This window comes from Lemur catta, chromosome 1 (genome assembly GCF_020740605.2).
Source record: "Lemur catta isolate mLemCat1 chromosome 1, mLemCat1.pri, whole genome shotgun sequence".
In the NCBI taxonomy this organism is placed as follows: domain Eukaryota; kingdom Metazoa; phylum Chordata; class Mammalia; order Primates; family Lemuridae; genus Lemur; species Lemur catta.
In genome coordinates, this window is record NC_059128.1 from 101,148,008 (window position 1) to 101,171,786 (window position 23,779).

General features: G+C 45.3%; 1 protein-coding gene across 2 annotated transcripts in view; it reads left to right on the top strand.

Moving 5' to 3' along the window:
• Window positions 1-23,779, top strand: part of THSD4 (thrombospondin type 1 domain containing 4) — a 571,869-nt gene that overhangs the window by 532,090 nt on the left and 16,000 nt on the right. For both annotated transcript variants that reach the window (XM_045530986.1, XM_045530977.1), the window contains 5 exons: window positions 5,098-5,373; window positions 11,517-11,646; window positions 12,618-12,822; window positions 13,376-13,549; window positions 19,767-19,940. In XM_045530986.1, the coding sequence (XP_045386942.1) occupies window positions 5,098-5,373; window positions 11,517-11,646; window positions 12,618-12,822; window positions 13,376-13,549; window positions 19,767-19,940 (959 nt within the window). The remainder of the gene's footprint in view (window positions 1-5,097; window positions 5,374-11,516; window positions 11,647-12,617; window positions 12,823-13,375; window positions 13,550-19,766; window positions 19,941-23,779) is intronic.

Consider the following 23,779-nt stretch of genomic DNA (forward strand, 5'->3'; position numbering starts at 1 on the left):
TTGCTTTTAAAGCCCACTCTCCCTTCTTCCTGCGCCTCTCGCCTCTGTTCTCAGTCAACACAGAGAGAACCTGTGGACACGTCTTTCAAAGCGGGTAAGCCTGGCAGAGCATCCTTCACCCTCTGAGCCTTCACTAAGAAGACCGTTTCATTCACTTGATTCAAAAATGAAGTGAACATCCTGGGTCTGCCTTTCCAGTTTAACATTTTGAAATGCTTTGTATCAGTTCCCTACTCCTACTGAGCAAATTCCCTCAAACTTAGTGGCCTAAGACAGCACGCATTTATTGTTACAGTTCTGGAGGTTAGAAGTCTGACATGGGTTTCACCGGGCCAAAATCAAGGTGGCAGCAGGGCCACACTCCATCTGGAGGCTCTGGGGAGGACGCATCTCCCTGCCTTTTGCAGCTCCTAGGGGCCACCGGCATTCCTTGGTTCCTGGCCCCTCCCTCCCTCCACCTTCCAAGCCGGCAGGGCAGCACCTTCAGATCTCTCTCTTCCAACATCACATCTCCTCTAACTCCCATCCTCCTCTCCTTTTCCTTTATAAGGAGTCTCAAGATTATATTGGGCCCACCCAGATAATCCAGGGTAATATCCCCATCTCAAAATCCTGAACTTAATCACATCTACAAAGCCCCTTTCACTATAAAAGGTAACATATGGGCCGGGCGCGGTGGCTCACGCCTGTAATCCTAGCACTCTGGGAGGCCGAGGCAGCTGGATCGCTCGAGGTCAGGAGTTCGAGACCAGCCTGAGCGAGACCCCGTCTCTACTAAAAATAGAAAGAAATTATCTGGACAACTAAAAATATATATAGAAAAAATTAGCCAGGCATGGTGGCACATGCCTGTAGTCCCAGCTACCCGGGAGGCTGAGGCAGTAGGATCCCTTAAGCCCAGGAGTCTGAGGTTGCTGTGAGCTAGGCTGACGCCACGGCACTCATTCTAGCCTGGGCAACAAAGCGAGACTCTGTCTCAAAAAAAAAAAAGGTAACATATGCACTGGTTCCAGGGATTGGGAAGTGGACATCTTTGGGTGGCCATTATCTGTCTATTGTATGTCTTTTCCCTTGTCCCCTTTTGCTTCTGTTAATAATACTTGGACCTATAAGACAAGAGTATCGAGTTCACACCTAACAATCTGTGCTGGATCTTCCCGGTGGGCTCTGTGTACACACAGAGCAGGCAGCTCCCACTTGGCCGGCACTGGCCACGGAGCAGCTCTGTGGCTCTGCAGATGTTTTGATGCCAGATGACGATGGAGCCCACCACCCAAATGCAGGCTGTCTTTTCCTTCTTTAGAACAGGGAGGTCTGTGGAAATACTAACGATAACAATAGCTCGCATGCCCTGAGTCCTTGCCGTGTGCCAGACACTGTGCCGGGCACTTTACATCGATTTACTCTCTGAATTCTCACAACAGAGGGAGGCGCTCACTATTATTAGCCTCATCTTAAGAGTCAAGAAATGAAAGTTTAGGGAGGTTAAGTGACTTGTTCGGGTCCCACACCTCAACCCATGCTGTGTGACTACTCTGTGCTTGTTATGCTGGCTAGAGATTGCCTGGTCCGACGCCTGTCCTAGGAAGTGAGGGGACAGATGCCAGACTGGCCCATCCATCCTCCTCTGGGCTTTGGATTGGAAAACCAGGTCATCTGATTGATTGCACAGGTTGGGGGAACCGCCTGGCTGTCTAGAGAAAACAGCCTGGTGTGTGCCCAGCACAGGGGCTGGGGGTGTTGTCCAAACTCCAAGTCCGCATAGTCAGCCCAACAAAGAATTTTTATGCCATTTCCAGGAGAAATACACAGTCTGAGAAACCAAGTCTGATGGCAAAATATTGGGATTTCTGGGATCTGTTGCTGACTTATAGGGACAATCTGGACAGACTATTTGAAATCAAATAGGATGATGATGATGCTAACGAGCCTAATGGGTCTCAGCTGGTGGGTAGCACAGGGGGCCTGGGCTCCGCTGCCTGGCCCAGGGCAGGACCAGGAGAGGTCAGCTGTAGGAAGTTGGTGAAAAGGGGCATCATGAACCAGGCTTCCTCCTCCGTGTCAATGGAGGCAGGAGGCCAGAGTTTGAATACAGATCTGCCACTCTCTTGCTGTGTGCCTTCAGGCAAGTCTGTAACTTCTCTGAACACAGTCCCAGTCTACAAAATAGAAAAAACACATTCAACGGTGGTTTGGGGAGGTGGGGTGGGGAGAGACTGAATAAATTCTGTGTCCATCCTAGCAGAGTGCCCAGCACATACACGGTACTGAAGACTTAAAAGTGTTTTGTCTGATAACACCTTGGACAGTCTCATTTATATCAGTATGCCTGTCTTGAGTCTGTTGGTCCAGTCTGCATATAATATTTTAAACCATGAAGCACTGTAATTAGCCAACTAAGTAAGAAAGCAGTGGTAAAATGGTGAAGAAAGCCCTAATATTAGCAGTTGTAACTGTGTTCTATGGTAACTCTAGAAATTGCCTCCTTGTTTTGTATTAAAATAGTATATGCTTGAACAATATTTAGTCAAAACAGAAACATATGAAATCAAAAGCAACTGCCCCATAATTATAAAAACTTGGAAGCAACTAAGATGTCCGTCAGCAGGGGAATGGATAAACTGTTGTAAATCCAGACCATGGAGTATTCAGGGCTAAAAATACATGAGCTTTCAAGCCACGAAAAAGACCTACAGGAAACTTAAATGCATGTTGCTAGGTGAGAGAAGCCAATCTGAAAGGCTGCATATTTTTTGTCTCCAACTGTATGACATTCTAGAACAGTCAGAGCTATGGAGACAGGAAAAGGATCAGTGGGCGCCAGGGAGGAGAGAGGGAGGAGCACGGAGGAGCATGGAGTGGAGCACGGAGGATGTTCAGGGTGGTGTGGGACCACAGTGGTGGAGGCCTGTTGTTGTGCATTTGTCCAAATTCACAGAATGGGCATCACCAAGTGTGAACCCTGCTATACACTGTGGACTCTGGGGGATGACAATGTGTCAGTGTAGGGCCAGCAGTCGTGACATGTGTACCACACTGGTGCCGGATGTTGGCAGTGAGGGACCCTGTGCCTGTCGGGGAGTGGGAGGTATATGGAAACACTGCTTCCCACTCAGTTTTGCTATGAACCTAAAACTGCTCTTAAAAAAAAATGAAGTCCATTAAAAAATAAAAAAGCCACGGTCCCCAACCCCATCCCTTTCCTAGAGGGAATCTGTCTTAAAAATGTGGTGTGGTTCTACCTGCCCTTTTCTATACATGTACAGACATGTCTGCAGCCAATCTCAATCTTCATATACAATCTCAAGCATGCAAGAAATATTGCATATCATTATTTTCCATTAGTCAATTTAAATTCAACCTTCTTTAAAACTGGAAGAAAAATCAGTCACAGTCAATGTGGGGGCTCCACACACCCACTCCAGGTATGAGTCAGGATTTCAAAGTCTTAGATGGGCCAAAGCAGGTCTTCTGATTTCAGGGTTGTTCTTTTTTAAGCACCAAAGGAGGCAAGAAAAGCTTCGTCTTCCTCTGCTGCACCCCTTTTAATAAAAGGATTTGTTCTGTAACATTTGGATTCAGTCAAAGGCCACATTTTAAGGACCTAGCAGGCCACACATGGCCTTAAGGCCGCAGGTTCCCCAGCCCTGGGATAGACCCCTCCGCTGGTCTGTCCACACCAGTGCCTCGGAGGTGCCGACAGGAGCGGCCTCGTGAGACCTTCAGGTTAGGACTCAGCTCTACTCCTTCCAACCTGCACGGAGGCACAGGACGCTGGGTGAGGCTGGAAGCCAGCCCCCCCCCAAACACACTCCAGGTGTGGCTCCTCCTGAGCGGTGCTCAGGAAACCCAAGACCTCAGACTCCTACCTCTCCTCCTCCTTGAAAACACCTCTCTCTCTCTCTCTCCCTCTCTCTCTCAAAACATACTCTACTTTTCCCTCCTCCTTCCCCCAGGCTGGGGCCTTGGGGACACCCACATTACCCTTACTGAGAGCCTAGGCTTGCACTCTGGGAAGAGACAGCTGTTGACTTCAACCGGTTTTTGCTTTCTATCCTGCAACAAAAATCCAAGGCAAGAACATCTAAGAACTTGGCTACTCTTTCAGACTGGAGGAGGAGGAGGAACAAAGATAGAAAATCAAACACAAGTTCATATCTCAAAAAGTGACCTGCCACATCTGGTGGGGTGTGTGTGTGTGTGTGTGTGTGTGTGTGTGTTATGCTTTTTTCTCTCACCAAACAACATTCAGAGTGATTCATATCTCAAAAAGTGACCTGCCACATCTGGTGGGGTGTGTGTGTGTGTGTGTGTGTGTGTGTGTGTGTTATGCTTTTTTCTCTCACCAAACAACATTCAGAGTGATATCTCCTTGTCAGAACATATATTTGCTGCATTCTTTTAAAAAAAAATCACATAGTATCATTTCGTAATTGTAGCATAATGTATTTTAACCAGTACTGTTGATGAACATTTAAGTCTGTTGTACTGTTTTGCTATTTCAAATAATACTTTAATAACCATACTCATATGCACAGCTTTATGTAAAACAATTGGAATATATGTGTGACAAATGTCCTAAAAGCTGAATCCCAAGTCCAAGTGTATGTGCCTTTGACATTTGGATTAGATGGTGCTAAACTGCCCTCCCAAAATTCACGTCTATTTTCAGGCTCAGCCTGAATGAACATCTGTTTTCCTGCACCTTCAACAAGAGTTTAGGGATTTAAAACCTTCTAATCTGTATTTTTAGGTAAACAGAGCTGTCATCCTTCTTTTCATATGTGGTTCTTTAATTATGAGTGAAGTGGAACTTTTTTGTATGATTTGTGGCTGTATTTCTTTTTATGTGAACTGTCTCTCTATGGCCTTTGCCTACTTTTCCTTCTGGGATGTTCATCTTTCTTTATTTATGTTTAATAGAGTTGTGAATATTATGGAAAGTAGTGTCCGTTTATTTCAATAGATGTGCTTACGTGCTGTGAATTGGACGTGACCTCATACTACCTCATTTCTGATAGTGAAGCAATTTCCTCTTTTCAACTCAGTGTCCAAAGTGACCTTGCTTCAGTGTGTGCGTGCACTTGCCTCTCCTAGGGGAACCCTTCAATGGCCAACTGGTGCCCGAAGGGAGGGGCCCGGAAGAGAGAGAGGAGAAGGAGAGGAACGAGGAGAAGGAAGGCTTGCGTGGGAAGGCACCCGAAATATTCACCCCCGAGGCGGCGCAGACCTTCCCCGTCAGGCACCCAGATAGATTGTCTCCCCACCGACCAGACAACTTGGTGCCACCAGCGCCACACCCGCCACGGCGAAGCCGGGACCACAACTGGAAGCAGCTGGGGACGACAGAATGCTCCACAACCTGTGGGAAAGGTGAGGCTGTGTGAGATGGGAGGGTCCCTGCAGAGCCCCAAACAAGGAACGTGGCAAACCTCCACCTCCATGCCCCATCTGCGGGGTGCTCACTGGTGTGACGTGTTGAGCTGGGGCTCCCCGAGGCCACTCTAGAAGGATTTGCATCTAGAAGGATGCCTGTGGTTACAACTGATTCCAGTAAAAGGATACAGATGAGACTTAGCCCAGGGAAAAAGCATGTGGGCAAAGTCCAGGAGAAACTAGGCACCAGCTCCCCAGTAGAGCCAACAGGGATGCACTTAATTCTCCCAACCGTGCTGTGTGACAACACATGCCAAGGGCTGCCACCCAGAGGTGCTCACTCAAGCTTTATTGAGGGTCAGTCAGGTAAGCGTGCAGCGCCCGCCTGATTGCCATTAGCTACTCAACCTTTACCACCCAGAGGCCAAACTGATACGACGTGGCCCGGGGCCTCGGGCATACCCAAACAGGCATTCACCATAAATCACATTGTTAGCATCTTGTCAGTCTGATACAGCATGGCCCAAGACCTCAGACATAGGAAAACATTCTTCTCGGGCAGAATATGCCAAGGGCTCAGAGGTTATTTTCCAGGAGCTAGGCAAGGGCCCATCCTGAAGACAGGCCTTTCTTTGGAATGTGCAGGGTTTGAGCAACACAGGCCTGCTGAGTTAACCCCTTCCTGCACACATAGGTTCATTAATTCTCACAGAACATACTCAAATACTTTAAGATCTAAAAGTTGATGTACAAGTCAGGTTTGTGGAAGACTTAACACAAATGCCTGGTGAAACTCATGCTCACATCTAAGGATTTCAGAAGAAAACATACTTTTGAGGCATGGAGTGTTAGTTAGCTAGCTTTGGCACTCAGCAACACTCACAACCCCCTTCCATACTCTCCCAGTGAAATCTTAGCCCTGGGTGCATCTGTTATCCTGACCCAATCAGCGAGGACTAGCAGGGACACACCTGTGGCCCAAGAAAGGTTTATTGACTCCTTGCAACAAGGGACACCACACGCTAGAGGAAGCATGGGGCATCTCTCCAAACAAAAGAAAAGATAGAGTTGTAGGATTTGGGAGAAAGGTGGAGTTCGGGTGAAACTGAAGGAAAGCAGACTTTTGCTAGGCCCAAAGCAAAGCATGGCTGTGTGTAACATCACAACTGTGAAATGGACCCAGGGTCTCATTTCCTTGAAAACTCAAAAGTTAAGATGGATGTGGAATGTGGTGTCCAGAAACCCCTTATCTGATATTCAGCACCTGGGTTGGAAACTGGTGCTGCGTCTGTTTCGAGATATAAAAAGGACACATCTACGAACTGTGTTGTTACAATTTCTTCGTGTATATGGTCATGGCCTCCTGTTTGTAGTAAAGTCCTATTTGATCCCCTGAAACAGCTGTTCTTTGGGGGGAGGTTGCTATGGAAACAGAAAGGCTGCATCTCCTAGGAGCCTGCAAACTGGGAAGGTGTGCCGTACTCCAGAGCATCGGTTTGGGGATTTTTTTTTTTTTTCTTTTCTTCCAGAGGCTTCTATCTAAAAGTACAATGTTTGGAATCTTTGACAAAACTAGCACGCAGAAAAATCTCTCCCAACAGCCTGTAAAGCTTTTATCTTTTTCATAAGAGCATTGGCTTAGTGGCTTTTGAGAATAGAATTTAGGTCTTTGGTTCTTCTTGGGGGTTGGAGCTCTTCCTGCCTGGAACCTCCTCAAATGCTGTAATGACTCAGTAACTGTAAGGTTCATTTACAGAATTTTTATTGTGCTCATATTTAATACATGTGCAAAGAATGTAGACTGGGGATTCGTTGGACCAACTTGTTTTATAAGCTTTATGAGGAAAAAATTAAATGCCTTTAAAATGTGTCTTGACAGAGGCAGAAAGCTAGAAATAATTCTGCATTGAGACCAAAATCATTTTAGTGAGAATCCGTCCATGACATTATAGGGGTAAGCAGTATGTAGTATAATTGATACAAGAAGCCAAAATCAAATGTATTATTACTGAAATGTTCTACCAGCAGGCAGAGGGGTGATGCCCATTAAATGAACCATATACACTCAGAACTAGGTGAAAATAGGGAAAGTTATAGAAAGGATGGAAATTGTCCTCATGTGGTTTTCTATCAAGGGTGGCATGTCTAGAAGATTCTCTTCTACCCTGTCCAGAGTCCCATAAGTTCTTGGATTGTGGACATAACGAGATAAGGACAAACACCTGTGCCACTTGCCAGCTTGTCCTTCACGCTGCCCGCACGATCCTGTGCTCACTGGACAGACACCACTTGCTCATGCAGGTGGTCATTCAACAGGCCTCTGACCGAGAGACCCATATCCAAAGGTGCTGGTTATGTCACCCCCAGCCCACCCCAGCCTGTGTGACCCACACAGAGGTGAAAACCTCCCTCTCTCCCTATGTGCTGGCATCTGGCCAGCAAACTCCTGCTCACACTCAAGCTCTGACACCACCTCCTCTGTGGATCCTTTTCTGATTCTGCAGGGAACAGGTGGCTCTTCGTCCTTGGGACCTCACAGCAATTTGGGACACATTCCTGTCCCAGCCCTGCTTGGCGTGGCTGTTTCCAAGCGCTCCCACTTTGCAGCCTCTGCACCTGGCATCATACAAGCGCACAGTAGGCGTTCCTGTGTTTCCTGAATAAATAAATATACCATCACCACATTTCAAATGTGGAATGTGCGAGCTATTAGAAAAGCCATAATGGTAGTTTTTACATCTTTATTATATCCTAGATCTACAAGTCCACTGCCTTTACCCGTGTTCTATCAACATAGCATAAAGAATGTGGATTTATGCATTCAAAACTGAACTATCTTTTTCTCTAGATTTCCATATGATATTGTTTAATTGTGTAAGATAGCATTTCTCCTTTGCATTGTGGACACACACACACGTACAGACTCTTACAGAGACTGTCATGTGTGGGATTTCGCATGCACAGTATCTGCTTTTCATATTTAACCTGTATATACCCACGTGTGCCTGTACACACACACACACACACACACACACACACACACACACACACACTCGGCATCTGCCACTCAAAATGTCTGAGATGACACATCCATCCTTTCTTTACATTAGTAAACAGCACTGGTTCTCAGGCCCAAGAGATGCTTACAAGGTACCTTGGAAATCAGACAAAACCAGGGATGTATTGTTCCCCACTCCCTCTCTTCTCTAGGAATCCAGCTTCCTTTATCTTCCATGTGACAAATGGCAGCAGCCCCTGGGTGCCTCTCCTTCGCTCCCTATAAGTTTGGCTGCCAGGCAGTGATGGCATCGGACATGCAGGACAGGTGCGGCAATGTGGGTGCACAGACGTGGAGCTCATCCCCCGGCCATCAGCAGTAGTGACAAGTGTGCCATGACTGAGAAATGCCAAGGCTGCCGGCACCGTCCAACTTGTTTAGCACAGCCCAAGTCCGCCCTCCTTGTGATCTCACACAAACCCTCCCCCAGACTTTTCTTGAGGCCTTGCTGGTGGAGCCAACCGTACCACACAGTTCTATGCCTCTCGCATTCCAACTCCCCTTTTTGTAAATGCTTTCAGCATCCCAATATCACCATCTCAGGACAGGGCCCTGTTGCTGGCATCCAAGAGTGGCCCATACACGACATAGTCATTGACCAGACCACTGTCAAACTTTTGTCTTGGTTCATTTACTTCCTGGAGTTCCAAGTCTAGAGTTATTTAATTTTTTCTTGCTCCTTATTTTGTCTGTTGTTCCATAATGAATGTCTCACTGACCTCCACACTAGCCCCTGAACTCACTGACTCACCTCATTTATTGTCTGCTGTGGTACAGTTCCCTCCCCCGACATAACACACTTCCATTTAGATCCACATGCCCACATACGAGCCACCCAAGCTGACCCAGACTTCTGCTGCCTGGGGCCCAGCCCGCACCCGACCTCAGCACCCCCCTCCTGCTTGCTAGCAATTAGAGCAGTAACCGAATCGCAATCCTGAACACTAGGCTGCGGCCAGGTGCCATTTTGAGTGACAGTCTCTCTTTCTGCAGATATGAAAACTGACGCAAAGAAAGAAACCGTTGCAGTCACTGAAGTCAAGGATTGTAGATATAGCAGCTTCTCACCGTCAGAAAGACAGAACCACTGAGTTCATTGCCATGGCGCTGACTGTGGACACTGTACCCAAAGGCACTAACGTGGTGAGGAAAGGCAGGCAGTGGCCACGTGCCAGACAGCCCCAAACAGCCCATCATCCCAAGGCACAAGGCATTCCTATGGTAGCCTGTACCCTTTTAGCTAAAAATATTCGATTTCCTCCTCATGTGAATGCCTAGTAGTTGGGGTAGTTATTTTACTTTCCAATCCACAAAATTATGAGTCAAAAAGTTAAACCCACATAGTCTGGAGGGAAAGGAATAGGCTAAATAAGATCTTTACTCAATCCCTTAATAGCCGCGTCCCGGATGGCTACACTGCAAGCTATGCACGATGTGCTTCATGTTTGTTGAACTGAATTTAAAATCTCTTCTGTTTAATGGAAGGAGAGATGTAGCTGTACAAAATTCAATTCCACAAAAATTTTTGCCTCCCATTAATTTTACAGTTATTACTGCCTCTCACTCAGCCAATAATTATGCTTAATTGGAACGTTATTTTAAATAATGGTCTCGAGTTATAGCTACACTGTAAATTTTTACTGCCAGAATCATTTAAACAAATGATCCTTTCAGATTCAAAACTGTCTTACAGACTGTCAAGTTTCTCGCCATACCTCTGGCTTGGTGTGTCGTGCAAGGTCAGCTTGAAGAAGCGTTGAAACACTTTCATGGCTGATGAAATATTAAGACGTTTATGTTAGAAGTGGTCCTTAGTTGTAGGGCGATGGAAGTTCAGAAAATATAAATGCCTGGCCGATTAGCAACAGTTGAGACAGAACTGTAGAATAACTTAGAGTGTTCTTCCCAGCAGGAACTGCTCATTGGCCTCTACTGCGGGGAGGACAGTTATTTATGAAGAAGCATCTTCAGATGGTTGGCTCAGAGGGCAGGTTCAGTGGGTTATATTTCTCACTCCTTAAATGTCCATTAGTAATGCCTCAGTGCTGCCACCAGGTGGCAGCAGAAAGAGGCCAGCAGCATTGAACTGGTTTTGGGGGGTTGGTGTTTTGGAGGCGGGGGGGTTGTTTTGTTTTTAAATTTATTTAAAGCTAGAAATTCTGCATAAAAAATTCTAGCTTTTTCTCCAGAATAGATGTATCCTTATTAAGTCAATGAAACTAGATTGTGTATTTAAAATAGAAAAAAACCTGAGGCAGTTAGGATATTTTTAAGCAAAGTAATAAAAACACCTATTAGACCTCTGATGAATATTCATTCAACAAACTCTTCTTGAGCACCTGCAGCTCTGCTAGGTGCTGGGGCTGCAGAGATGAGCAAGAACTGGCTCACTGTCTGCGGGAGCAGACAGACTCAGATCACTGACGTGCCGCTGGGTCAGGACTGTGTTCCAGGGACGTGTAAAACGCTCTCCAGGCGAGGGATGGCAGCTGCTCTTTTGCCCTTTCTTACTCTTCTTACTTCTCTCCCCAACCTAACCATCTCTTACCCGGACCTGGCATAGCAGCCGGTTTGTCAGGCAGGCTCTTTTATCCTAGTGTAGCAACCTGAGCGCCCCTCCCTCCGAAACATCTGTGCACACACCTGCCCAAGCCCAACCCTTTCTGCAGGGTGAAGCTGCACCCCTCTGAAACATTTGCTTCCTGGTGCCTCCAGAGAACCCTAGGAAAGCTGTATTTGCATTCATTTTATAGTCACCTCCCTGCCTAGCGATCTCTCTTTTACCTTGAACCGTAATGAAGTTGTTTTTATCTGCCTTTGAACATACTCAAACCGTGTCCACAAATACAGGATCGATTCCTTTGGCGGCAGGAACTGTGTCTGACTCTTGTTGGCACACCCACAGTTCCTGGCAAAGCCTGTGAGAGGTCGGGGGTACGTGAGCCCCGAATGAAGGCGTGTGTGTGAACTGTCCTCACTGTTTCTGCGCCTTCTCTTCCTCAGCACCCGAATCTGTGCACCCCACCTGTAGCCCAGCTCTCCAGTGGGAGGCTGTCCCTCAGACGTTGTCCTGTCGTTGCAGGAGCTCAGTACCCTATTTTTCGCTGCGTGCACAGAAACACTCACGAAGAGGTTCCCGAGAGCTACTGTGACTCGAGCATGAAGCCGACCCCCGAGGAGGAGCCCTGCAACATCTTCCCGTGCCCCGCCTTGTAAGACGACCTCTCTGTTTAGGTCACCTGTTACCGGGTCACTTCCGGTTGCTTGTCCACAGGACCTTTGTAGCAGATATAATGTAATTTTTTAATCAGTCTAAATCTGACTTAGAAACACAAGACTCGGACCGTGCGTGGAATGGTCTGTTTAGCAAGCGTGCCTGTCTCTCAGGACGAACTCAGGGGCTGACAGCCTTTAGCAAGTCAGCACCCGCCCAGGAAGCCCACCCTTTGGAAAATTGGACCAATTAGGTTTTAGCCTGGTAAGGAAACCAAAGGGGGAAGCGAAGACTGAGAATCCAGCTAGTCGGGGTCGTAGGTGAGCTGTGGACAGAGAGAGGACAGAGGGAGTCACAAAGACATCGGTCTGGAGAGGTCAAGAAATGTCACGGAGAGGCCTTGAACTGGTCATCGAAGGATGAACAGGACACATCCAGAAGAACAGGGGGAAAGGGCCCTAAGAGGGGCAAAACCTAATTCTCAGAGCAATAAAAATACCGTTCTCACCCCGATGCAGAATGAGCATGAGCTGCTGCCTCATTTAACTAATGACAGCAGGATGGCAGAGGGGGTAGGTGGAACTGATATGAAAATAGTTATTGAAAAATAAAGAATGCTGGAATGAGGCTTCTAAGTTAGTTCCAAAATGGGTTAATGTTCTACAGGATAATAAAACTAACCGTTATGGTTATTTTTTTTTAACTAGATAAAACTTTTTTTGTACCTTCTCAGTTTTGTATAACTTCTCATAGAATCTAGACCTTCCTTAGTCACTGGTAAATGCCATGTCAAACAAATGCACCTTCCTTTAGAGAGTCAGGTGAGCCTTAGGCAGACTGTTAAGCAATGCCCTCGTGAGAGGGTCCCCCGTAATACCTGCCCTGACTCCGTGTACAGTGGCTTGGGCCCACGCTCCCTTTCTGGGCACTGAACATGGTCTCTCGCTCTCGTCTCTCATTTCTGGCTAGCTGGGACATCGGGGAGTGGTCCGAGTGCAGTAAGACCTGCGGTCTGGGCATGCAGCACCGCCAGGTTCTGTGCCGCCAGGTGTATGCCAACCGCAGCCTGACGGTGCAGCCCTACCGCTGCCAGCACCTGGAGAAGCCCGAGACCACCAGCACCTGCCAGCTCAAGATCTGCAGCGAGTGGCAGATCCGGACGGACTGGACCTCGGTATGCAGGCTGCAGCCCACCCTGGAAGTCCCCGTCCAAGACTCACCCCCTTTGTCCCGCCTCCCCCACCAAGACCTGAGATGGGATAACCCTGAGTCCCCGGGGAGGGAACCCATCCCAGGGGTTCTACGTGGCCATTTTTGCAAACCGTAGGATGTACCAACAGCTCAGTAGAGTTCAGGCTAGCGTGCGTTACCCGCAGCCAGCTTTACGGGTGAGCTCGTGGGAGACCTCATCTGTTCCATGTGCCATGGTGGAGTGACAGTTGGCAACTGCTGGTAGAGCCAACTCTTTCCAATCCTGCCCTCCCATTTTATAGATGAAAACACTGAGGCCCAGAGGAATAAAGTAGGCAAGGCGTCTAAGAAGGTCTAAGAGAAAAGGGTTGTGATGTTTCTGGGGCTCAGATCCTCCCCCAGGTAGTTACATGCATTGCAGGGGACCCAGCGACACAAGGGGCCTCCCCATGGTCATCTGTTTGGGGGCAGGTAACAAAGGATGCGGGCGCCATCCTGGCGGGTCTTTCTCGGAGCTAAAGCTTGCTGTGTTGTAGTGCTCGGTGCCCTGTGGAGTGGGACAGAGAACCCGCGACGTGAAGTGTGTGAGCAACATCGGGGACGTGGTTGACGATGAGGAATGCAACATGAAGCTCCGGCCGAATGACATTGAGAACTGCGACATGGGCCCCTGTGCGAAGAGCTGGTTCCTCACCGAGTGGAGCGAAAGGGTGAGCGTGATGGCGGGTGGAAGGCAGGGACCAGGGTCTGCTAAGGTGCCACAACCACGGGAAGACGCATCACTAGCGCAGAATCCCAAGGCCGATTTCTGACTTTCCAGAAAAGGCCCAGAAGTTATGAGTTATTTGGGGCTTTGTATCCTTATGTGAGGACCGAGGACTTCCAAGCTTGAGGAGTAGGTGTGAAAAGATTGGTTTAATTCCATGGGCACTCCATGTAGTCATTACATAATGAAACACTCAGAAAAGCGAATAATTCCGTCACACCTTGCATATGTTCTGCGAGTGTCTGGCGTATAACAGACACTTGGCAAATGGTAGGCCCTTCTTCTTCTACTAGTTTAAAACATCTTACACACTGTCCCCTCCCCGATAGCCTAGGTCTCAAGTGTCAGGTGTCAGAGAACAGCTCCAAGGTGTATATAGTTAACTATTAGCCCACCAGTTACCTGTATGGAGGGAAACCAGGACTAGAACAAGTTCACCTGTCAAAGGCAACAGTAGGATTTATGTGACAAGGGGGCGCTGCGGGTGGATGTGGAGATGTCCGAATCCTTTATCAGAAAGTCACCGAGTATCCAATTGTGTCTTTTTCTTGTGCGGCTCAAGGTGACAGGAGGTTTTCTTTTACATTGAACCTAAGTGTTTTTTGCTAACTCCCCCTGTCCTGTGGCCATCTGGGGACCCTTCCACTTCTCCAGGCTAAAAATTCCCCGTTCCTTCCACTCATTCTTTTGTGCTTTAGCTTCTGGGTTTCTCACCATCCCAGAACTCATTTGTGCTCGCAGTAAACTTGGATTTACTGTGTAAGCAAACGCATGAGAAGCATGATGCTGGACTTTCTTTTTAGGTGGGAAAGATTCTTTTTTAAATAATGTTCATTTTTCTGGTTATAAAGTCACACATGATTACAAAAATATGAAAAATTCAGAAAAGTAGGCCCCAAATCTCTTCACTAAAAGATAATAATTGAATTTTTAAAGCTATACTACCAAGCTTTTTTCTACCTTTGTACATACTTTATGTAAGTAGCTTTTTCTACTCATAGATATTTTAAGGATATAAATCATTATGTATGTATAATTTGGTCTCTTGCTCTTTTCACTTACATATTATAAACATTTTCATGGTATAAAAAACCTTTAAAACATGATTTTTTATAACAATAAGCTATTGTAGGACTGCTATAATTGAACCAATCCCCTATTTCTACATGTTTGGGTTTGTTTTTTTTTTTCTGATTTCTTACTATTTCAAATAGGACATTTAAAAGGATATTCAGTAAATGTCCTTATGCATAAATCTTGACATGCACCTTTTCTTATCTCCCTAAAATAATGTTTAGGAAGTGGAATTCTGTGAAGATACAGGGAAAAGTTGTGAATGCTTTTAGAACGCGTAGTAGATTTTGGCAAATTTCTCTCCAGAAAGATTTTCTCAATGTAGAATCTCCCAAGCAGCAACTGGGAGAGCTTTTATAATCATTTTAGTTCAGCGCTTCTTTGCAGTTTTTAAATTCCATCTCTCTGCATTTGCCACTCTCTCAAAAAGGCAGTGGGCTCAGGGCACAGTATGTACAGAAAACACCACTATGTGGGGGAAAAACCACTGCAGTGGTTCGTTCCTTTGTGTGTCTCCCATATTAATTTAGAACAGTAAAAATCTACATGTAAATTTTCGAAAGATTTCCACAATAGCTATTTCCCATCCAATAATGACTTACGAATTTCCTGTTAATGTAAATTTGTGTTGTATTTCTACACAGATTCTTACTGAATCTAGCCTGGCTTAAAATTATAAATAGAACAAAGAATGAACACTTTATTCTACTGTTCAGAGAACTTTTGTTCTTTTTTGGAATAAAATGTTTTAAATCATGTTGAGTTTGGTGCTATGATGTAAGAAAATAATTTTGCTTTATCTACTCTCAGGAGAGATAATTATTCCTAAATGTTCATGCTTATTTTGAGTGAGCATTAAGGGGTAACACATTTGAAACCATGACCTAGATGAGGTTGGCACAGTGGGGAGGGTTTCCTGGGGGCTGCATCATTCTTCTTAGGCTCCAGGTCTACAGTGGCCTTTGAGCCACCAGGTGGTCTAACAAAAAGTTGAGCCCCTGGAATGACCGATTGATGGCAGTCTTCTACATTTGAATAGTTGCTTTGTATAAAATCAGCCCTGTTAAGCTTAAGTCTGAACAATGCAATTTTTCATTGCTGGGAATAAACATGTATTGAGCACATGCCAAGCATGAACGAGTCACAGCCTCTGACTCAGTGAGCTAAAGAGAGAAAGACCAAAGAAAATTAAAGTTTACAAACACTTAAGGATACAGAATATATCCTATTGCCCAATTTAAAATTAATTAATCTCTACCTAAATGAATTAAGGTTATAACCCCAATCTTGAATCTTGTCTTAAACTTCCAGGACTATAAAGTTCTCTGGCTTAATGACTGACCTTAAAAATATCTTGTCAGTTGCTTTTAATTGCAGGTGGACCTTATCGGATGGATGTAAGCATCATGTGCTTTTCAATGACAGGTTTAAACACATGTGCAATTTTTAATCACAACAGAAAAAAAAAAAAACTTTTAGAAAGTCCACCAGCCTCAGTTTGGTAACACCTAATTTCTAAGGAAGATTTCCAAGAAAAAATATTGAATAATTTAAATTACAGAAGATGGTGCGTAAAACTGAAGTTCAAGAATAGTCATTAGAGCCTTATAGTCTCTCAGGGGCCAATTGGGCCAAGTTTAGCACTTAACTGTTGCTGGAGGCGTTGCTAGGAATTCCATGCATTGTTGTGTTTTATCAGCCCAGAAGTTCAATTAGGAGTCAGGTCCTTTTCTGACTACCAAAGCAGATTTGGTCCTTCTTTTAGGAACATCTTTCAGGGACAGTGAGTGGGTGTCAAAGTCTTGGGGTAACGTCTCTGCTACCCCTCATTTCTGCTGATAGGCTACCTGGGCCAGGTCCTGTGTGGGCAGCTCCCTTCAAATTTAAATTTGTTGTGCGTTTTGCTGTAGTTCATGTAATAAAGTGAAGTTCCTCTACAGACCCTGTTCATGTGATGGCCTCTCGTTGGGCACTGCCATGGTCCCTAACATTCTTCTTTTAAGTTAAGCACATGGGGATATGGAAAATCTTTCCCGGATGCATGGTGCATGACTTGGTTTGGAAAGCAGAAAATTAAGTTAGCTAGTCAGATGGAAATTACCTGGAAAGAAGTAGTCACAGGGCTTGAAACACGAAGATAAGTGAGATTCAATCTGCCCTGTATTCTTTACAAGAGAATTTAAATATCTTGAGTTTTAAAGTTAGGAAGAAGACCAGATCATACGTGGCTGAAACCCAAAATCCTTTTAGCCTAGACCAGCCCAATTATTACAACAAAGTATTTTTAACCTAAGGGACTATTACATTGTCTCAGATTTTGAATAACAATGCAAATAGAGCAAAAGTCATGAAAAGTGTGTGTAACTCCCTATAAGGGAGGAAAAACTTTCCTCTACCCTCTTAGGTTCTCTGGCTGCAGCCTGTGAATTAAGCTGACAAAAGATTAGCAAGAGGAAAGCATACTGATTTTATCTGATGTTAATATTTTTATGTAGCACAGGGGGCTTCCTAGGAAAGAAGTGAAAACCCTAAAGAAGTGAGTGAGTGGGCTCAAGGCTTATATACCACTTTAACAAAGGGCGATAAATTGTGGAGAAGTGATTAGACAAAGAAAGGAACTGGGGCTTCTGCGGGCAGTGGACTGTAAGAAAGTGACTAAGAACTATATGGGGGAAACTGACAGATGATAAGGATTATTTTACTAAGGTTTATTTATACAGACTCATCCCAGAGTGAACTCCCCATGTCTGATGATAAAAATGTTCTTTGCTTCTTGGTACTGGGAGGGCACCTTTCTCATGGGAAATTTGTGCCTTGCTTTTAGGCGGAAAGATGGAAGGCAGAGAGCCCTTCCTGCCTCTGCTGTTTCTCACTTGCCTTCAGCTCAGAATAATCAGTGTGCCAAAGCAGCATATTTCGGGGTGGCATGTTGTGATCCCCTTCAAGCCCTTTGCCCCAGAGGGAGTTTCCTCCCTGAGGAGTGAGGCCCAGGTCAGCAGTGGTGTTGCAAATGTTTGATCACTCATACTGGGCGGTGATTTCACAGGACTGGATAGCAGCATACAAAAATGAAAATGGAAATTTTAATAAAGAGTATAAGGATTTTCATTCTTTTCTCAAATTTTATTTGAGAAAGCAAATTCTGTTGTTTTTCTGTGGATAATATTGGGCAGGAAAAAATTCTATTGCTTTTATTTCTTAAAATGGTAATATTGGTAGAACTCAAACATTGACTCTGTTTTTAAGAGAAGACCCAGAAACCCTTAGAATGGGCTTTGGTCATGTGCTAAAAGGGCCACTTCTAGGATTGGAAGGTGCTGATAAGAGAAATGATCAAGGGAGGGCCCAGGTCTATATCCATTAATTCAACTGATACTCATGGATTCACTCATGAGTAGGGTGCTGACCTGAGAAGGAATAAAGACGATTCAATGGTCCCTGCTCCCACCAAGCCTACTTCAATAGCAAAAAAAAAAAAAAAAAAAAAAAAAAAAAAAAACCAGATAGGACACAAATAACCATAGTACAAAGGAAGAAAACAGAGCATAGAGTGCCGTGGGAGTTCTAAGGCTAGAAGGACTATACTGAACTGGGCAATCAGGGAACTGTTCACAGAGGAGATGGCATTTGATCCGAGCCTTAAGGGGTTCTTACATGTCCAGGGGAAGGGAATGGGCATTCCAGGCGGAGGGAACAGCACGGGCAAGGGCTCTGTGAGCATTTCGTATGATCAGGAGATAGTGGCCACTCTGGGTCTGTCCAGCATGAGGTGTGTGGGATAGAATATTGGGAAATTAGCCTAGAAGAATGGGCTGATTGGGGCCATACTATAGGAGACCTTGGATGCCAGGTGGGGAAGTCCATGTGTGAATTTTGTTAGGAATGGGATGGCTTCAGAGGAAGCGTTCAGCATGGAGTTCTCAACACCTGGAAGCCCAGGGCATTAGGAAAGCCGGTGAGTCTGAGCGAGAAGCTGCCACCATAGTCCAGGGGCAGAATGTGGACGGTGCTGGAACCACGGCGGAAAGGGGCAGGACAGGTTGGAGCAGTGTGGCTCAACTAGAAGCCACGAAACTAGATGTTGAAGCACGAAGGCAGAAGAACAGTCAGTTTCCAATCCAGGTAGAAACCCGAACAGAGATTGGAAAGCCATGGGGAGGAGCCATAACAGTGGGGAAGGTGTATGTGCTGGGTGCGAGGCCTCCGCGGGCCTCCCAGCCGAGGAGTCCAGAAAACGTTGGAAACATAGGACGAGAAGAAAATAAGGCAGCGTTCCAAAGTATTTCAAGACAAACGGAAAATTCTCTGTGAGCTCTGGGGATGTTTCTACTGTGCCCTAGTGAGGACAGAGGGTGACTGTAGTAGGGAAACCACTAAAAGTTACATGGCCTTGAGTGAAGCCTCAGTTTCTCTGTCTTAGAGTAGGCATGTAGGAGTTGACATGTAAAGCCTCTCACAGCGCTTACTGAGACCTGCTGTCTGCAAAGGACATCATTCATGTCTGTCATCCTGCCAGGAATGTTCCTATGCCCGTTGTCCAGATGAGTGTGCCAAAGGTCACCTGCCCCGGGCCACACAGCTAGTAGGGGCGTTAGCGCTATTGTACTTGGTTCCAAGGCAAGCTCCCCCTCCACACCAAGGTGCCTCCCCATACTCTCACAGCTGTGGCCTTCAGGGACAGGAGCAATGTTGAAGTGACAGCTTCAGTTCGCCTCCTTTCCCAGCTCAGCCCAGACTCGGCCACGAGCAGGTAGACACGTGCTCAAGTTTTCATGCATTCATTCTTGTCAGCTGAATATATTTTTGATAGCAAAAGCTGAGAAAGATAGTCTAACAAGAATAAGCGTATTAATCACAGCAGCGGGACGGGCTATTTGGAATGCAGCCCACCCCAGGAAATCTAAGACAGGAGCTGCCGTACTGGTATCCTATAATGGAGTAGGCTATGCATGAGAAGTTGTCAGGTAGGTCTAGGGGAAAGAGATGGTAGGAAGATGAGGTGTTCCATCCTCCGTTGCATCATTTGAAAGTGGCTTCAGAACCTGCGGAGGCCTCCCCGACTAACGTGCCCTCCTCCTGTCCCGCAGTGCTCCACGGAGTGTGGGGCCGGAGTGCGGACGCGCTCGGTGGTGTGCATGACCAACCACGTCAGCAGCCTGCCCCTGGAGGGCTGCGGGAACAACCGGCCGGCGGAGGCCACCCCGTGTGACAACGGGCCCTGCACGGGCAAGGTGGAGTGGTTTGCCGGGAGCTGGAGTCAGGTGAGTGACCAGAACTGGTGTGTCTGTCTGTCCCTGGCAAGAGGCAGCATTGCAGAGGGGTTAGGAACCAGCACTCTGTGTCAAGGGTCGCAGCTTGGAATCCCAGCTGTGCCGCTGGCTACCCATGACCCTGGAGAAGCTACTTATGCCCTTGGAGCCTCAGCCAGTGAATAATGTTCATTGAGCACCTTGTGTGTGCTCACCTAAGCACTGGGCTACATCAGTGGGCAAAACAAATATCCCTGCCCTCAGGGAGCCTGTGGCCTGGCACGGTTGCCTCCCCTATAAAATGCTGCCAATGACAGCACCTTATGAGATTACCTTTAGAAGAAACTGCACATAAAGGATGCAGCACCGGGCCGGTGCCTGTAGAGAAATGAATGTGAAATGAAAATTTTTAAACTTTTAGAAGTGAATATGGGAAATTTTAGTTTTTATTTTAGAATAGGAAAGGGTGTTTTAAATGAAACAAAAGGCCGGGTGCAGTGGCTCATGCCTGTAATCCTAGCACTCTGGGAGGCCGAGGCGGGCGGATTATTTGAGCTCAGGAATTTGAGACCAGCCTGAGCAAGAGCGAGACCCCGTCTCTACTAAAAATAGAAAGAAATTATATGGACAGCTAAAAATATATACAGAAAAAATTAGCCGGGCATGGTGGCACATGCCTGTAGTCCCAGCTATTCGGGAGGCTGAGGCAGGAGGATCGCTTGAGCCCAGGAGTTTAAGGTTGCTGTGAGCTAGGCTGACTCCATGACACTCTAGCCCAGGCAACAGAGTGAGACTCTGTCTCAAAAAAAAAAAAAAAAAAAAAGAATAGCTAATACTGAGTACTTTAATAGAGTAACTTCATTGAGGAATTAATTTTTCCCTCACTTTTCCAAAATTGAACGTGAACCCCCTAAGAACATGTGGAAGTTACTGCCCTGTTGCGGTTACCACCAGGGTTTGAGTTCTTGGGCCACTCAGCGTCTGGCTCCCAGGGCTGGCTGCTCCTCCGAGGACGTGTTGGCTTATGAGCCCGATTCACACATTATCAGGACCTCTGGCTCCATACAGAATTTTATTTCTTTTAAGTAGCTTTAAAAACAGACCCTGAAAAAAAATGGCCTGCCTTGTCCTTGTAAAGCGATACAAGCCCTTTGGAAAGCAATTTGGCAATAAAAGTCAAGAACCATAAAAATGTTCATTTGCCTTAACCCAGTCACCCCACTCCTGGGGGTTCATTTGAAGGGAACAATTAGCAGAAGAAAAAAGGCTTTTTCAACAGAGATGTTCAGGACAACAGGATGGTTAGGGATATTACGGTATGTCATAACTCAGTAAAATATTATCATTAGGAAGATGTGAAATGTGCATATGATATACCAGCAAGTGAAAATAGCATATGAGAATATATGAACCCTATGATCTCAACCACTTCAAAATATAGGTTTTTAAAAGCAAACGACATGGGGAAATGTTTTCTCTTCAAATTTCCTTTAATGTTTTTATAGTAGAACCTGTAAAACATAGAGAATTCATAAAGAAAGAGAATTCAGGTACTTCCAATGCTACTCTGGTCAATATCAAAGTTATACTCGTTTGATAATTGATCCCAGCTCTACTTCTCATTAGTTTTCTAGCTTGGGGTGAGATATTTAACCTCTCTGAGCCTGTTTCCTCATCCAAATATGAGGATAACAATAACCTCCTAGGGTTCTTATGAGTTTTCATAGGATGCTCTACATGAAGGGGATTACCCATTGCTTCAGATATGAGAAATAACAAATATTAGTCTGCTTCTCTACATGTTTATACATTTTTTTCTACCAGATGTTTCTATCTCATTATTGGTAGCAAAACACCCAGGACCTAAACCCCAAAGATAATTCAGCAGGGATTGCATGTAGGACACCTGTTATACCAAATATCCACGGAAACTGAGGCAATGGGAAGAGTCCCATGTGAAATCGCAATATCAGATCATAGCAGTCACACATGTGAAGACAAGCAGGACAGTGGAACTCACATCTGCCATTCTCAGAAGAGAAGGGTGCAGGAATTCGGGCTCTGTTTTGGCTTGTGGGCCTCCTGTTGACTTTAGACTTAAACTCAGAGAACTAAGAGTGATATGAACCCTGGTGAAGGCAGCCTTTATTTCTGCTAAGATTAGAAACTAGGGATTTATTGCCCTTGTCAAGGGATCCATTTATTGTCCAAAAGGGTCAGGACACAATTGAATGTGGGCAAGGTTTTGGTTCTAGATTTATAAGGATATTGGAGCCTGCTGGCAACTCCCCACCCTGGGATTTAACATTATCCTCAAAGAAAATTAAACAGAGCTTGCTTATTTCTTGAAAGGTAAGTTTTAAATATTAACTGGCTTCAGAATGCAAAAATAAATGTTCCTTCCAACCATGTGCTTTGAATGAAAAATGACATCTTGAACCCCCACCGGCCTGTCACAGTAATTAGTCCAGGAGTGGATATGTGACCCAAACAGGGTCCTTCCCTGGGACTTTCATTTGGGTTTTGTGGAAGAGACTCACTAGGAAGTTGTGAGCACAGGTGCTAGCAGTGGCCATACTGAGGCTTGTGCAGAAGCCAGCCTGAGAGAAGGAGGCCTAAGTCCAGAGAGAGGCAAAGACAAAGGTGTTTCTGTCTTTAGAGTCTTTCTAACTGTACCAAGAAAAGAAAACATTCTCTTTCTACTGCTCCCCAGATCCCTGGAACCTAACTAGGAATGTGTGAAGCTTAGGGGGTCTTTTTCTACTCTGGAGGCAAAGTAGCCCAACTCTTATTCATAAGGTTTTCTGCTAAGTCCATTATTTCTGCCCAGAATTGTCTCCCTTCTTCTCTGTCAATTCTGGGTTTACTTCAGCCTTGTACTGTCTTAGTTCTGGGGTGGTCTTTCTTAGTCTCCAGTCATCAGGAGCAGCTATCTTGTCTGCCTGTGGGTCTGGATCCACATGTATTCTCACTGGCATCTGAGTAGATATTTTCATTCTCATCTGGTCTTGGATCCATAATCCACCAAAGTGCAACTGAAGAATTCTTTAGGCGCAGAAACATGTGTAATTGCCATTATTTCTCACTGGAAGCATTTATACTCATTAAATATTACTTTTTGCCTTCTATGCTTTTCTCCATAAGTTATACTTAATCTGATATTTGCATTACTCCATCTGATTTCTCACTGTTGATTTTCACCTGGTATATCTTTGTCAATTTCTTAATTTTCAAACTTTCTATGTATTTTTAAGGTATGTCTTTTGTATGCAGGACTATTTTTGCTTTTACTTTTACCCAATGAATAAGTCTCTGTATTTTAAGAGTTAAAGTTTAACCATTTATATTTATTGTAATCACTTATATGTTTGGACTTTTCCCTGCCATCTTATTTTGTGTTTTCTATTGCCATACTCTCATGTTTCTTTCTTCTTTCCTTTCTATGCATTTGTATTAGTCAGGTTTTCTTAAACCCATTATTCCTCTCTAAGATTTTGAAAGTTATAAATTGAATTTTTATTCTTCTAGTGATAACACTCAAATTTTTAGCACAGAGTTTTAAATTTTTATTTTTCTATCAGTAATCATATCCTCTCCTAAAAGAAAACAGAAGAAACAAGACACAGTGGTTCACAGCTATAATCCTTGCACTTTGGGAGGCTGAGGCAGGAGGATCACTTGAGGCCAGGCATTTGAGACCAGACTGGGCAACACAGAGAGACCTGGTCTCTACAAAAATAAAAATTAAAAAATAAACAGCTAGTGACACTGGTGGCACATGCTTGTAGTCCCAGGTACTCGGGAGGCTGAGGGAGGAGGATCACTTGAGCCCAGGAGTTCAAGGCTGCAAT